The 15,618-nt window shown below is 46.7% G+C and overlaps 1 protein-coding gene across 1 annotated transcript in view; it reads right to left on the bottom strand.

Moving 5' to 3' along the window:
- WNT2B (Wnt family member 2B) overlaps positions 1-14,660 on the bottom strand; it is a 43,061-nt gene extending 28,401 nt beyond the window's left edge. The window contains exon 1 of the mRNA XM_053393496.1: positions 14,017-14,660. Coding sequence (XP_053249471.1) covers positions 14,017-14,165 — 149 coding nt within the window. The 5' untranslated portion in view covers positions 14,166-14,660. The remainder of the gene's footprint in view (positions 1-14,016) is intronic.
- Between the last annotated feature and the right edge of the window lie 958 nt (positions 14,661-15,618).

Raw genomic sequence — 15,618 nt, 5'->3', positions numbered from 1 at the left:
GAGTTTGTTGGGTTTAATTAATCACATGACAAACTCTGGTTAATTAAAATAAAGGTTTTTTTTGGGTGATTTCCAAATTCAGCCTATGTGTTCCACTGCCAAAACTCAACATGAATGAGTTCTGTGTTCTACAGCCGATCCATGATGAGATCAGGCTCATCATGAAGTTCATGAACTTTGGGTGTGAGCCCCATTATCTTTAAAGTCTAGACCAATTTGGAAACCTCCACATACCAATCTGTGCCATTGCAGCACATATTTGTGAAAGGTGCCACAGGGGCCAGGAATGTAAAGTGCAGGAAAGTAGATTTAGATTGGTTGTATAATGCTAGCACGTTTTTGTCAAAGTCATAAAATGAATGACCTTCACATTGTCTTATTTTATGTTTCCTCTGAAAAGCAAATGCCTGCAGAAGAACTATAGTTGCAGAAGGCTCTTAATGCTTGCAATTTTAAATGACCAGTTGGCTCCAAGAAAGGATATTTGCTTAGTTTAGACTGTGACAAAGCACAATCTTTGCATGCACAATGGCCCAGGTTCAATCCCTGGCATCTTCAGGTAAAAGGATCGGCTTACTAGGTGATAGGAAATATCTCTGCTACAAAAGAAACCTACAAAACTATTTAGAAAAGAAGTCCAATGAGGACTAAGTATGCTCAGTGGTCATGGGATGCTGACTGACAGATAGTTGGGGGTGAAAAAGACTGGAGGGGGGGGAGGGTGCTGTTGGTAGATAAGAGGGGAAGTGGCTGGAAACCTGAAGAGGGAGAATGCAACACGGCAGCACTTTTGTTGCAGATCCAATTCAACCCAAGAAATTCTAGGTTTTGTCTGAAATACTGGGTTGTATGCGGGTGGCGCTGTGGGTTAAACCACAGAGCCTAGGACTTGCCGATCAGCAGGTCGGCGGTTCGAATCCCCGCGACGGGGTGAGCTCCCGTTGCTTGGTCCCTGCTCCTGCCAACCTAGCAGTTCAAAAGCACGTCAAAGTGCAAGTAGATAAATAGGTGGGAAGGTAAACGGTGTTTCTGTGCACTGCTCTAGTTTGCCAGAAGCGGCTTAGTCATGCTGGCCACATGACCCGGAAGCTGTACGCCAGCTCCCTCGGCCAATAAAGCGAGATGAGCACCGCAACCCCAGAGTCGGTCACGACTGGATCTAATGGTCAGGGGTCCCTTTACCTTTACCTTATCCAAGTATATACTTGCAGATTCAATACAGTGACTGAAATCCGCTCCCCGCTCCCCTTCGCCATGCTCCTCCTTTCTGCTCTGAGCTTTCCTCCAATGCTGCAGTGTAGATTGGAGGCGTACAGGTTGGAGGAGAAGGAAGGGAAGTTCCATTGCACTCACAGAAGTCTTTCTGCACATGCAAGTATGGCATTGGGTGCCTCTGACAGTTTTGTATTATCTGTGTCCTAGTCAACAACTACCCACACATAGCTGCCCTTACTGCTATCACTTTTCCCCCTTCAGTCAGTTGCTTGGAATGCCTCTGCTAACTGAAGATTCACTTTCATTGCTGTGCTGGTACCCTCTTCAAAATTCTGTTTCTGTACTAATTCCATATTTAAGCCTGACTGCTCCTCCATCACTGGCATTAGCTATTTCCCCCCAGCTTGCCCTCATCTGTGAGAGACTCCCCACCTGTCTTTTATACTTCTGCATCAAAAGCTATTTCTTCTGCTAAAAGGTAGGATACAGCAGGAAAGCAATTTCAACAACACACACACACTTCTATCTCTGGCGACATCAAAAGGCAGCTTGACAATGGGGTAGCAAATAAATAGAGGAATAAAAACCCTAAAGGTGTGGAAGCAGTGAGGCCAGTAAAACAGAACTTTCATGGGAATTCAGTCACAAGAATCTGTACCTCAAGATTTAGTTGACATCATCAAATATGACAGTAATAGTTTCCAAAAAAAGGAAAGGGAAAAGGAAATTGTAGAATAGACATAACATGACTATGGCATCTGCACAGCATTTATATAAACACAGGGAAACTAATATTCATTGCATGAGCAATGATGAGATGCAAATTACATGCAGCCCTAGAAGCCAAAGACATACTTCTAAAGTTCTCAACCCCTGTTTTGAGGGGGGAACTCTCCAATGAATGAAACATGAACCAGAGAATATAATTAGATGAAATAATTGTGAACAGAACAAACCCATCTGCTCTCATACTTGGGGTGGGGTGGGGGGAATTCTAGAACTATAACAGCACAATCCTATACATGTTACTCAGAACTAAAACCATTGAATTCAATAAGACTTACTCTCAGTTAAGTGAGTATGCAAATGAGAAAATATTTAACGTGGTGACAGCTTCACTGGAGATTTTAATACTGCCACTAGTTTGGTGGCTTTCAGCTCAAGCCCTGCAGAACATTTACTTTTATCAGTTTGGGATGTCTGAGGTAGAAGCTGTTGGGGCGTTGTGCCCTTCGATATTTATTAGCTTCTATTTCCATCTAGCGTGTCTTTGTCTCTCCATATTATGAATTAACAGATGAACCAAACTATGACAATTTGCTGAAAGTGAACTTGGATTTGTATACTCATTTGATCCATGTTGGCACCAGTCATCTTCCTCATCCATGGCAGACTGTCCAGTGTTTGTTGCTGGGTCAAGCATACTCACACTGCTGTAAAGATATATCTCTTGGATTGCATGTGGCTTCATTAGCACCCTTAAACCATGATTGCTGGCCTTGTTTATACATTGCAGATTGCATACTGGTTTCACAATGTGTTAGCATTTAATTTGCTACTCTTGTACGCATCATGTAACTAATTATTCACATGATGAGCCAATTCACACATGCATTAGTTATGGAGCTTAGAGTCTGAGACTGAGTCACACTCCTTTCCTGCTTCTGATGCAATGTCAGATACTAGTGAGAAACACAAACCATTAACCCTGGATCCAAGAGTCCCCTTCTGGACACTGTTATTTGATAGACCAGAGTTCTGAAAATGAAGGCCTATGAAACCCCTCACAGCTATGGGATGTGGAAATCTGCACTGCAACACAGAGTAGCTGTGGTCTCTACCAATCCCATCCTCTCTTGGTTGCAAATATTCTTGTGCTTCCTCCCCAAATCATCTTCTGGAATGGAATCTGAGCAAACCCAGACAACATATTTTTGAGGTAGGATGCAGACAGAAGTAGAAGAAGCCAAAACCTAGACAATGAGGCCAAGACACTTTCAACAGCTTCCAAAAATGAAAAAGACAAAAGAAGGAAAATGGGAACATAGAAGGAACATCAGAGGGAATAATAACAACACTTAACATTTGTACTACATGGTGAAGAGTTCAAAGCAAGTGATCTGGTTCTAATCCTTATAACAGGCTGGGCTGAGGAACCTTTGGCCCTCCAGATGTTGCTGGACTCCAATTCCTATCAGGCCTGGCCAGGGATGAAGGAAGATGTAGTCCAGCAGCATCTGGAGGGCCTTACAACAGCTCTTCAAGGCAACTCTGTATTGTTGTTTCCATATTGCAAGTTGCATGAGAGAAATGAATCTAAGAGAGAGTGATTTGCCTAAGACTGCCGTGAGTTCACAGCAGAAATGTTATTTGAAGCAGGGTCTTCCTGGTTTGTAACTCAGTCTTTTATCTAGAAAGGTAGCAGGAGAGGAATAAACAGCAGGGAGGAGTTAGAAGAATGGGAGGAGTCTAGGGGAAATGGACTCAAAAGAAGGAGACAACCTGACAAGTTGTGTGTGTGTGTGTGTGTGTGTGTGTGTGTGTGTGTGTTAATGAAGACCCAGATGGGATCAAGTTGACATTGTGAACCCCAATATCTTCAGAAAGGAAGGAGAGAGAGAACCTGCAGCTTGAAGTGAGAAGGAAGGAAAACTCACTTGCACAGTCTCAACTAATTGAAAGGAGGAAATAAATAAACCACAATCTGGTTGTCCTCGCTGGAGATGTTGCACCTGGAAGAAGTAGATCCTGTGTATTTCTACAGACACCATATGCAAGGGGTGGGAACCTCTGTGACCCCCAGGTCTTGGCACTTGTCCCAGGCCACTCCCCTCAATACTCCCACTCTGTGGCCTCCTTGAGTGCTTTTGCCTGCCTGGAATGTGTCCTTGAATTTCTTGTTTGCCTGGATGGAGGATGGGGGGGTGTATGTAGAAGCTTCTGACTTCTGACTGTACAAAGGTCTCTGGCTCCACCCACCACTGACAGGTGGCATCCAGAAGGTTGTCTATGAGGGAATGGGGCCTTCAGGCTGAAAAATGTTTCCTATCCTTACTTTGTATCAAGTGGAAGGGGGTTCTGTGGCTGAAATATTGCCCTCACTCATGAACACACTGAGTAGATCTATAGAATATATTTGGTGCACATGCAGTGCACATGACTTCCCCCCAAAGAATCCTGGGAAATGTAGGTTGTTAAGGTTATGGGGAAAGGTAACTGAAAACTACAGTTCCCAGGATTCTTTGGGGGAAGTCATGTGCTTAAAAAGTGTGGTGAATATGCTTTGTATGTTATAGTGTGGATCTGTCCTCATTCTCTTTCCCTCCTTGCTGCAAGCAGACATACTAAATAGATTTAAAAATCTCCCTTTCCACGTTTATGGAGAAGCGATATCAAAATGGGAACTTGGACGTCTGACCTGTTCTGATGCTGGATGGTGTGTGTGTGTGTGTATGACTACTTTAGAAACAGCAGCTTCAGTTAAACAGATTAGCTAATGGTGCATGTGAACGAGAGTTTACAAGAGACAGGGAAATGTGTCTGTGTGGCTTTTTGCGTGTGGTGTCAGTGTGTTGCAAACACATGTGCTTGTGTACAGTTCGCTTAAACTCAACTTCCAGCTTTAAAATGGAATCCCGCTCTCTGACTGCTAACCCCCATCTCAGCAATGAGTAAACTCTACTTAGATATTTACACCAAGATTGTTTATTGCACCGATTATGTTTAGAAGCCACATGCCTCTAATCCGCTCCAAATAGCTCTGAAGCAAGGCTGGTGGCCAAGGTTTAGGGCCAGATCCTGAGTGTGTCTCTTGGCTGGTTTGAACATATGCTGCTGTTTCAACTCCAACTCCTTCAATATTGGCCCCTCTGATCAGTGTGGTGTAGTGGTTAGAGTGCTGGACTTGGGAGACCTGGGTTCAAGTCCCCATTCAGCCATGAATTTCACTGGGTGATTGTGGTCCAGTCACCATCTCTCAGTCTAACCTATTTCAAAGTGTTCTTGTGGGGATAAAAATGGGGGAAACTGAGAACTATGTATATACAGCCTTGAGCTCCTTGGTGGAAAGCTGGGTTATAATTGTAATGAATAAATAAAAATATATGCAGTGGGTAGTCACAAGGGAAAGTAGAGGATTCCTCAGGCATAAGATTCCACAGACCTCTGGACTGCGGCCTGCTTTCCAAGCCTGGGAGGCTGCCTTTGGTGAGACAATGCAGGCTGTGCTGGCCCTACCGTGAGGCAAAATGTGGTATCTGCTTCAAGTAACAACTTTTTGGGTGCTGTTCAAAGAGTGTCAGTTACTGGCAGCCTCTTACTCAGTGTTGCCTGGGAATTCTAATAAACAAAAAATTAGAGCAGTTTTGAAATCCGTAATTAAAATCAGTGGTTTTAAAATATTCATCAAAATGGTGTCCAGTTGTATCCAAATATAGACTAAACCGCTCTTTGATCTCAGGAACCATAAAGAAAAAGAAAACATTTCATGTTTTGAGAGAGTGCCGGTGGGCACTGGTCAACCATGATGATGATCGATTACATACACTGTATGGGAGGTATTCAGCTAAATTTCACTCATTGTAGACCCATTGAAATTAACAGACCTAACTTAATCATGTTCATTAAGCTCTGTGAATTCACTCTGAGTAAAACTTTGTTGACGATCATGCTATGGATTTTCCAACTTGGGAATAAAAATGTCTTGGGCCAGTTCTGCTGTCTGTCTGTGTTGCTGCAACAGTTAGTTAACTGGCAAAGTAAGGCTGGAGCTCTGGGAGGCTTGACAGATACTTGCTGTCTGAGAGAAGTTTTATGAGAACGCTTTGGATGGGTTGGAGAAGGCAAAGACTGAATTTATTTATGCCCCAATTAATTTTTTTATTTAGGAATGTATTATTGTTTTTTGCAATGCAAGCCTTTGTTGTTTTGGTTTATTCTAATTAAAAAAACATGAGGCCCCCCCCCAAGAGTTGTGTATATAAATGGATTTTGCATCCAAGCTTGGACTCACAGAGGGACTATACTCACAGTGGATCACTTGTGCTGTAAATTCAGGAGGATTTGCTTTCAGTTAAGTGTGTGTAGGATTATGGCCTAACAACACAATCCTATGCATACTTGCTCTGAAGTAAGTATCGCTGAGTTCAATGAGACTCCTTCTAGGTAAGTGTGTATAGCAGCAGGGATCTTGTTCCATCAGAAGGAAGTATTGATATCAGAGATACCAACATGATTCCATTTCAGAATCTGGTCTTTGATCAAGGAATATTTGTAAGGCATTATAAATGTCATCTCTATATAGACCACTCTCTTCCCGTTGAGTAATCACAGTATTCAGAAGGCTGTGAAGTTCTCCAACCACAACCACAATACTGAGAGAGGATCCGCCAGTTAAAGCTGCTGCAACCACCTTATGGAGCCCATCTGCCACAGTTTTGAGCTTCTGTTGTATTGCAAATAACATTTATTTAGAGTTACAAGTTTTTTATATACACATCCATTTGCAAGCCACCATGCTGGTGTTCCAAGAATTCCTGGGGGCTGGTTTGTGAAGCAATCTGTGCTGTCCCTGACATCACTGAAAATTCATAACTCCTTGCTGTTTAGAAGAAGCATTTGGTTGAGAATTCCTTTTCAAGCACAGCGGAGAGCAGAACTGACTCAATACTTTCTATGATTCTGCCTCGGGGAAAAATGGCAGGAGAAAACGCTGAGCATTTCCTCTAGGCGCAAGTTTGGAGATCATCCATCTCCCCAAGAATTTGGCAGTCTAGATCAGATAATATGCTACCCATTCTTAGTGCTGCAATATCAGTGATACTGCCTTTCTTTTTAAAGGTCTGAAAGGCTAAGGAAAGAGTTTTGTGGAAGTCACACTCTCCACATAAGAGACCATCTTTGCCCCACTCAGCAGAAGCATTCGTCAATGAGGGTTGAAACACTGAATCCAGCCAGCTAAACAGGGAAAGTGCTGGAAGATTAAAAGGCAAAATGTCAAAAACCAGATAAGTATGAATACAACTGACAGGTCTTCCTCCACCTCTCTGAGGATGGAGTGTGTTTGTGTGTGTAACCTCTGATTATCTGGAGCAGTTGCTGGAGAACTTCAGAAAATATCCTCCTCCATTATTTCACTCCACCTTTTGTATTGATATGTTGATTTAGTGAAATGTGTCTTATGCTGCCAAGTTGAAGTTGAAGCTCCAGGAGGCTTGAAAGAAAAGTGAAATTTTATAAGAAAGTTTCAGAAGGGTTAGAAAAGGCAAATATTAGATTCATGATGCTCTAATTTATTATTTATGTATGAATTTGTTTGTTTTTAATGCAAGCTTTGGTTATTTTGTTTTAATTAATAAGAAACATTGTCTTTTCTTTTTTTTAAAGTCAAAGTCTTCATAAATGGCAGCTCCAGATTTTGGATCCAAGTTTAGCATCTCCATACATGCTTGCAATATAGCTATATCCCCAAGAGAAGATACTTTGTTGATGAAATATTGTTTGGAAGCAGTTTTAGAAAAGGATGGAAGGCTGAAGAGAAAACAGCCAGGGTACCTGGAATCAAGGGCTCCGAAATCTTCCAACCATTGGTTTGTTTTCTCAAGTACGTCAACTAAAATGTTGTCTCTAAGAATTCACTAAGAACATACAATAAAGAACCTGCCTGGAGTAACTTTAATAAAAAGTTTACATCACAAGGAATATATTATATTTGTTCTTTGTAAAAGCACCATGTATGTATTAATGGCATTAGATATATAACTGTTCAGGCAGTCGTCTGGGATAAAATGAATCAGCTGATTGAGAAAGAAAAGTTATGAAAACACAATAGGTGCTCAGTACCCAGATTTCAATGAACTATAGCTTGAATTCCTAAAAGAGCTATGAATAGAGGGCTTCCATCCCACCTCTGTTCTTTCCTATGTAGGGAAGTCATACAGATATCCACCTGAGCTGAGAGATTTGAAGCTTTTCATTCTTAAAGACCTGATTAGCCTTGTCTCAGTATCTTTGAATGGTGTGTGTTGGGGTGTGTGTGGAATGAGGCAATAAGTAGTGAGGTTTTCTGCTGATGACCTGTAACCAAGCAGTTGTATCTATTTTGTGGATGGGAGATATAGAAATCTATGAACTGGTTTGTTAGCCAGTGTGGTGTGCTGGTTAGAGTGTCAGACTAAGATCTGGGAGACCAGGATTCAATCCCCACTTGGCCATGAAGCTCACTGGGTGGCTTGGGGCCAGTCACCAACTCTCAGCCCAACCAACCTCACAGGATTGTTGTGAAGATAATGGAAGAGGAGGAGAGAACTATTGCGCTCTTTGGAGGAATGGTGGGATATAAATGCAATAATACACACAATAAAATATATGTAGAGATTTGTAAACCATTTTCCTTCACAGGTGACCACAAAGCAGTTTGCATGTAAGAGTCAAACAATATCAGTACCAGTTATAAAATACAATTATGATGTTGACCATAATGCTAATCAATTCAACAATACACAAATGCTAAATGTGATCCAAACATATTCAAGCAAGTAACATAAGCTTTTAAGAGAACTTTACTCTGTATGAAATCCCATCAGTGTTGCCTCAACTATGCCTCTAGGGTGGAGGCAGTTCAGTAACTGGAATGCAACTGCAGAGAAGTCCAAGTCGCCATACATACAAGAGGCTTTATCCATTGGTGGGAAAGTAAGTTGGACACTGATGTTTACAGTGCAGTCCTATTTTGGGGAGAATGGCCATAACTCAATGGGAGAACATCTGCTTCCTGACATCTCCTTGATGGGGTTGGGCACCCTTGCCAGAAATCCTGGAGAGCTGCTAAGCTAGAAGGATCAGTGGTCTGATTGACCAATAGTTGAAGGCAGCTTCCTAATTTCCTACAATTGCCTATTTAGAAGGAAGTCTCCTCTAGCCTGCAGGGGTAGTTTTGCAGCCCAGTTATAGCAGATGTTTCAGCGATAGCTGCTTCTGAAGACAAGCTAAGAGCATCACCTTCAGATTGGCAAGGTGCTTTTAGTTCTGCGGTGGGGAACCTATAGCCTCATGGGGAAACAACCGTAGCCACAAAGACTTCAGGGGAGGGAAATCTCTGAGGCTGCTATATCGAGGGGTGGGTGTGGGGCTAGACTTACTAGATCAGCTGAGTCACTGGGACTTATGGTTGGCCGACGCTCCCTATTAGGTTTCACACCACGCAAAAACTGAGAGGATCGCATCAGAACAGGCATTGCAAAGTTAGAAGCTAGCGCTTTGGGTTGCACATGGGACTTACTCCTCGGTAAATTTACAGCCTCGGTCTCAACACTTGCTATTCAGGGTGTTGGAAATCGGCTAATATGGTGCATTCCGAACCGTCTTTTAAATTGCCAGAATAAGAATAAGAGAGTATTTGGGGCGCTGCAGCTGCGATTTTCTTCTTTGTGTTAAATGTATGGCCTTCACACTTCAGGATGGATTTTGGAATTGTCTCGTGGCCCGATCTTGCATTCCAGTGTCCTCTCACCCAAATCCCCTCCTGTGAGTGACGCTACGGATTTCCCTCCTAAATTTTGCAGCACTGCCTTAAACACCGTTTGGGTTTCAGAATCCAAAAACGGCGCATAGAAGCAGATACAATCCGGAGTCGGATTTCTAAAATCAAAATGTCTCTAGATCATGAAAGAATTAAACAAAAAATATTGCCTATAAATATAAAATAAAGAAACACCCTAATGTAACCCGGTCCTATGGATGCTTTCTAGAGAATAAATATATACCATTTAGCTCAATTCCAGTAAGGCTGCAACCTCTGCACGCTTACCTGGGAGAAAACCCCATTGGACACAGTGGGATTTACTTCTGAGTATAGGACTGCCTTGTTAGACCACTAACCAGATGACTCCAGCTGAATAAAACCTCGAATATATGCTGCAGTTAGGTGTTTATATTCGTTCTGCCTTCAAATCTGCACTCCTATTTATTCAACATTTTGTTTTCCTTGCTAAGTATGTGCTAAGCGCAGATGATTCCAAGGAAGCAAACAGATGTCTTTATTTGGCTCCCATCATCTAACCATCGTAAATGTCTCTCTCTCTCTCCCACCCCCTGAATAGGGTATTTATTTGGCATGTCGCTATCGCTGGGAAATGTAGAGCCATCTTGCGTTTACCGCTTAAGGTGAAAGGACCGCGCATCACTGACGGTACTGTACTCTGGAGTTGTGGATGAATGTGTGAACCAGACGCCTGGAAAAGCAGCGTGTTTGGCAAGTTGTGCCTGTCACCAGACACTCAAGCGGCACTCATCGGAACACACACGTGTGAACTGGACCTTGATCTCTGACAGTGGAAGGTGCATATCTAGTTCCACGGAGAAAGTCTGGGGTTTGAGAGGGGATGAGGGGCAGTGATTGGTTGGGCGTCCTGACCTGCTTTGAACACGCAAGTCATCACTTGATGCTGTAGTCCTCAAGTGATGAGCATGCACGTGTGAACCCGCTCAACCCTCAGCAAATTTAATAATTTTAATCCCGTGGTCTTTGAGTGTTGTTCTGGAGAGACCTAGGTTCAAATTCCGATTCAACTACGGACCTCAGTGGGTGATCTTGGGCCAGTCACTATCTCTCTGTCGTCGAGTCCTAACCTACCTAGCGCGCAGGGTTGTTGTGGAAGATAATTAAGAGGGTTGCATGTATCTGTGTGGGGAACAATGGGGGCTCCCCAGGACCCTGGAAGAAGGGCGAGATACGAATGTGAAAAGAAGGAATCAGATGCGCGGAAGTCATCCCTTCATGCTGTGGTCCTCAAGCGACGATTCGGTCCTTGTGAACCTGCCCCGCGTCTCCGCAACTGCAGAAACAACCCGCTTTCTGCAGCTTCGCACCTGGGAGCAGACTGACAGCTGTTCCCATTTAAGAAGGAGCTCTTGTTTAACTCCCAAGTATGAACAATAAAAACAGTTTTAAATTAAAGCGGCTCTGTCATCAACAAGGCTCAAGTCATGTTTACGCCGGCCGCAGCGGCTCTAACAATAACAGGCTGTAGGCTTGGCTTACGTCGTGGGAGTCAGACCCACAGCTTGGAAAGGGGCCGCGTTGCCCATCACCGGCCCGGCCCGACGGGAATGTGCCCTTCCGCCTGGAGGAATCGCCCCCACTCCTCCCCGTCGAGGACAATGGTGGCCGGGCCCAATAAAGCGCTCCCTCAAACCCAAGCCCGGGGCGAACTTTAAAGCTGGGCGAGTGAGTGGGCAAGTCGAAATGACAGCAATGGCGCACCACGTCGGGGGAGTAAGAGAGTTCAAGGTAGCTAAGGATGAATAGGAGGGTGAATTAAAACAGACAGACACACTACTCAGGCAGTGAGGAAATAAAGGGCAGTGGCTCCCCATGCCTGACGGAGAGGAAATATCTAGGGACATTTTACAGATCGATTGATGGGATGACTAGAGTGAGATAGCTAACATCCCAGAAATGGGGATGGAAAGGAGTACGAGATGGTGAATCGATAAGCCTGTAATCCAAACACCCATTGTCTTGGGGTCGCCCCCACGGGATGAAACAGTGCTGCGCTGCCAATCAGACATGGTGGGCATTGAGCTGGGACGCCACGTTCGGCTCATTTGGGTCTGGGCAGAGGTTGGGTTAGGAGGTTGGGTTAGATGACCCTTTTCCCCTCTTGCCATTCTACGATTCTAAGCCTTTCCTTTCCCAATTAACTCAGCTTTTTCAGAGGCTTTTGCACACACCACACATCTAAAGCACATTGTTTACGCCAAAGAATCCGGGGAACTGTAGCTTACCCTTCGCGATGTTAAAATTTTCAGCACCCTTAGCAAACCACAGTCCCCAAGATTCTTTGGGGGAAATGACCCCCCCCCCCACGCGCGCGCTTCTTGCGCACACATTCTAGCTCGCTGTAGCAAAGTTACTCTCTGCGCTTTCTTGCATTTCATTTACCGCTTCCAGGTATATTTATATTCCATTTTACATCTGACGAAGCGGACTTTCTAGCACCTGCAAGCTTACGCCGGAATAAAAGGTGTGAGCCTTTATGGTGCCACGAGACTCTTGACTGAGTCCACAGGCAGGTGGGTAAATAGAGGAGGCCCCATAGAGAAGGAGACGATCGAGAGAAGGAACCCATAGGAGAGCAGCCCATCATAATGCCATGCCCGCGCAACTGCTGTCACTTGCCGGCCAAATAGCTCAGTGGCAAGGTATCTGCCTTGCGTGCGGAAGGTCCCGCTTTCGATCCCCCTGCATCGCCAGGTACGCGCTGGAAGGGACCTCCGTCTCTACCCCTCTCTTCCGGCACGTCCCCCCCCCCCCACAAGGCAGTTCTCGAAACCTCAGATCTGCCTTAGCTGCTGGAGCAGGCAGGTAGATCCAAGCTAGAACGACAGACTCAGGATTTGACAGCCAGACTGTAGAAAGGCTCCCAGGTTTAGGACGTGGTCTCTGATTTAATGGACGGCGTCGCTTTTGAGACTAGGAGAAGGATGCGTCCAAAGCCCATCAAAACCGAAGCCCATTGATTCCCAAGGGGAGGACGTACAGAATCCGTCGGTTGAAAGAAACGGCCTGGAAGGCTCCCCCGGTGGGACTTACTCCGGAGTAAGGATGGGGCTGCACGCGGGCTTAGCTTAGGCTGGATCCAGCTCTCGTGCGCGTGTTTAAAGCAGGGCATTTGTCGGTGCGCAAGGGGCTTATAGCACCTGCTCTGCAGCCACCTATCCTATGGAGGAGGAGGAGAATAATTCGAATCCTAAAACTTATCTCCGCCTTTCCCAGAGTGGCTTACAATCAAACGATTAAGAAAACAAAGAACTCTATAAAATTACGCGGTGAGCGGGCATTTCCCCATCCCCGTCCTCATCAAATCGCGCCATCAATGAGCAGGATTCCCATCTGACAGCGCCATCCCGTCCGCCTCCCTTCTCGGTTCTGTCCACTGACGCCTCGCACTCCGGCTTCCCGAGCAGCGCAACCGCCCCCACTCCCAATAAATAAACCCCAACTTCTCTAACAAGCCCGCCTGGTTGTTTTATGAAAAACCAGCGCTGCCCTCTGTGCTTGTCCAAAGAAGGAGCCAAGGACAAGCCGAAACCCTTAGAGAGAGAAACTGGACCCCGATATCGCCCCCTCCAAGCTCTGCCCCTCTCGGCACCGCGGGCTTCTCCGGAGCGAGGAGCCCCCATCACCAACTGCGTTTGTGGCGTGTGGGGCTCTCTGGCCTGCTTGTACGTCGAAAGGGGGGGCCAGGCCATCGGGCACTTCGCGGTAAAAGTCCAGGGACCCACCTAGCAGACCTCAAAAGCAGCAGGACTGGGGCTGACTAAACCTCATTTTGAAAAAAGTGAAATGCTACGCATTAGTACCGTCTGGGTAATAACCTTAAGTAAACCTCTTTGTGAGGTCCGCCTGAAAAGCGGAATATAAATACTATAAGCAATACATATTAAATCCAGAGTTTAAAATGACCCAACGACATCACTGGTAAGTAGTTTGAACAAGCCCCTCTGACTCTCCCGTCTCTTCCCCAACTCCTACAGGTCCTGGCGCTTGCTGCCGCTGCACCGTGCGCTTTGCACATGCTCAGGAGCACTGCGTCACCGTGGCACGCTTTGAGAGTTCCAGCCTCGAGCAGCGCGCAGCCCAGAGCAGCGCACCACCAAGCTAATCGGAACCTTGAGCAGCCACCGCTGCTTCGCGGTGCCTCGTTGTTAGACGTCGGGGAGAGACAAGTTTCCTCCCCGGCAGCCGCCGTCTAACCTCGAAGGAGAGCGCGAGCGAGCCCCGGCGTCGGGCCGACTTACCACCAAGAGGAGTCCGCCCGCGGCGTGAGAGTCAGCAGCATCAGGACCAAGGGCAAGCAGAGGCGCGAGGGCGCACGGGGGACCACGGACGCCCGTCGAGTGTCCCCGGGCGCGCAGGCAATCCGAGCCCAGCGGCTGGAGCCCAGCATAATTCCCCGGCCGAGGGAAGGTAGTCGCGAGAAGGACAAGTCCTCGGGTCTCTACAACCGGGCGCGAAGGAGAAAGCGAGGCTGACGACGACCGGGGCCGGATCGATCCGCTCAGCGCAGCCCAGACCTGGACGGCTGCTGCTGCTGTTGCTGCTGCTGCTCTGGGCACGGCTGGGGAAGGCGGCGCCGTCAAACGCCCTGCACCCGCGGGCGGCTGTCCGCTGGCCGGCCGATTCCCTGGCAAGATGCACTGCTGGTTGTGGTCGGGGCTGGAAGAAGCCTTTCGCAAGCAGCCCCATGGACGGGCATCTGCTGGGAAGGGGGATGAGGATGACACGCCGGAGGGCTGGGCTCGGGGGCAGGCGGGGAAGACGGACACCTCCGGTGGACTCTCATTGGGCAAAAACGCCCCGGCACGAAGGCAAGGCTGGGGCCAGAGCAGGCACAGCCACGCAGTTGGGACGCCTCTTCCTCTCTTCCTCTCACTTTCTGTCCCCCCCACCCCCGCACGCCCAGCCTTTCCTTTCTCCCTCCCTCGCTCGCTGAAAGCTCGCTCACCTTTTCCCTCCCAGGCACCACCTGCTGCTGAGAGCCAGAGCCAGAAGAGATCAGAGACGGCGCTGCTGAACTCTCCCTAACTGGGCAATAGGCAGGCGCAGGCAAGCATCCACCTCCCCTCCCCCGGAGGTCCTAGCGCCTCTCCTGTCGCTGCCCATTCAGCCTGCGCTCCTGATCCAAGTCCCCGAGGGAGAAAACAGGCTGGGAGGCTGGAGCTTTTGATACTAGACGTGGGGCTTTGCAGCGGTGTAGCTGGATAATTTTAGATCAGGGATTGAATGGGGCCCCGCCTTGATCCCCTTGCTTTGCTTAGACTGCTGCTGAGGGGCACCCTGGACTTCTGGCGCATAATCTCCCCCCCCCCCCGGCCAAGCAAACAGGGGAGTAGCCAGAAATCTTAACATCTTCCAGTACATAACTCCTTTCTCCCCTACCCACATCCCTGCCACATAAGCACAGGGCTTGTTTAATAATACAGAGGGTGTTCACCCCAAGGGTTCAGGGACATAAGCATAGCATACTGTGTCAGATCTTTCCTCCATCTATTTCAGTAAGATCTACACTGACTGGCAGCAACTGTTCAGGGTTTCAGACAGGCACTGTCTTAACTGTATCTGGAGATATGGGGGATTGAGCCTGCAAAGTTATACCACTGCGCTGTTCAGGTCTCACCACTGCCATACATTCATGGTGAAAAGGGGTGGGTGGGTGGAGCACTTACAGGAGTTCCTGGAGAATACCAGTTATCTGGATCTGTTTCAGTCTATCAAGAACAAGACAGGAGGAGTGTGGCTCTATTTCTGCTTCTCCATCTCCATCTCTCAGCAGCTCTCAATACCATTTGATATCATCCATGAAATTAGTATTGAGGGGTGATGTTTTTCAATGGTTCTAC

This window comes from Podarcis raffonei, chromosome 6 (genome assembly GCF_027172205.1).
Source record: "Podarcis raffonei isolate rPodRaf1 chromosome 6, rPodRaf1.pri, whole genome shotgun sequence".
Classification (NCBI taxonomy): domain Eukaryota; kingdom Metazoa; phylum Chordata; class Lepidosauria; order Squamata; family Lacertidae; genus Podarcis; species Podarcis raffonei.
Note: the sequence above shows the minus strand (reverse complement) of the source record. Positions and strands in the feature narration are given on the sequence as shown.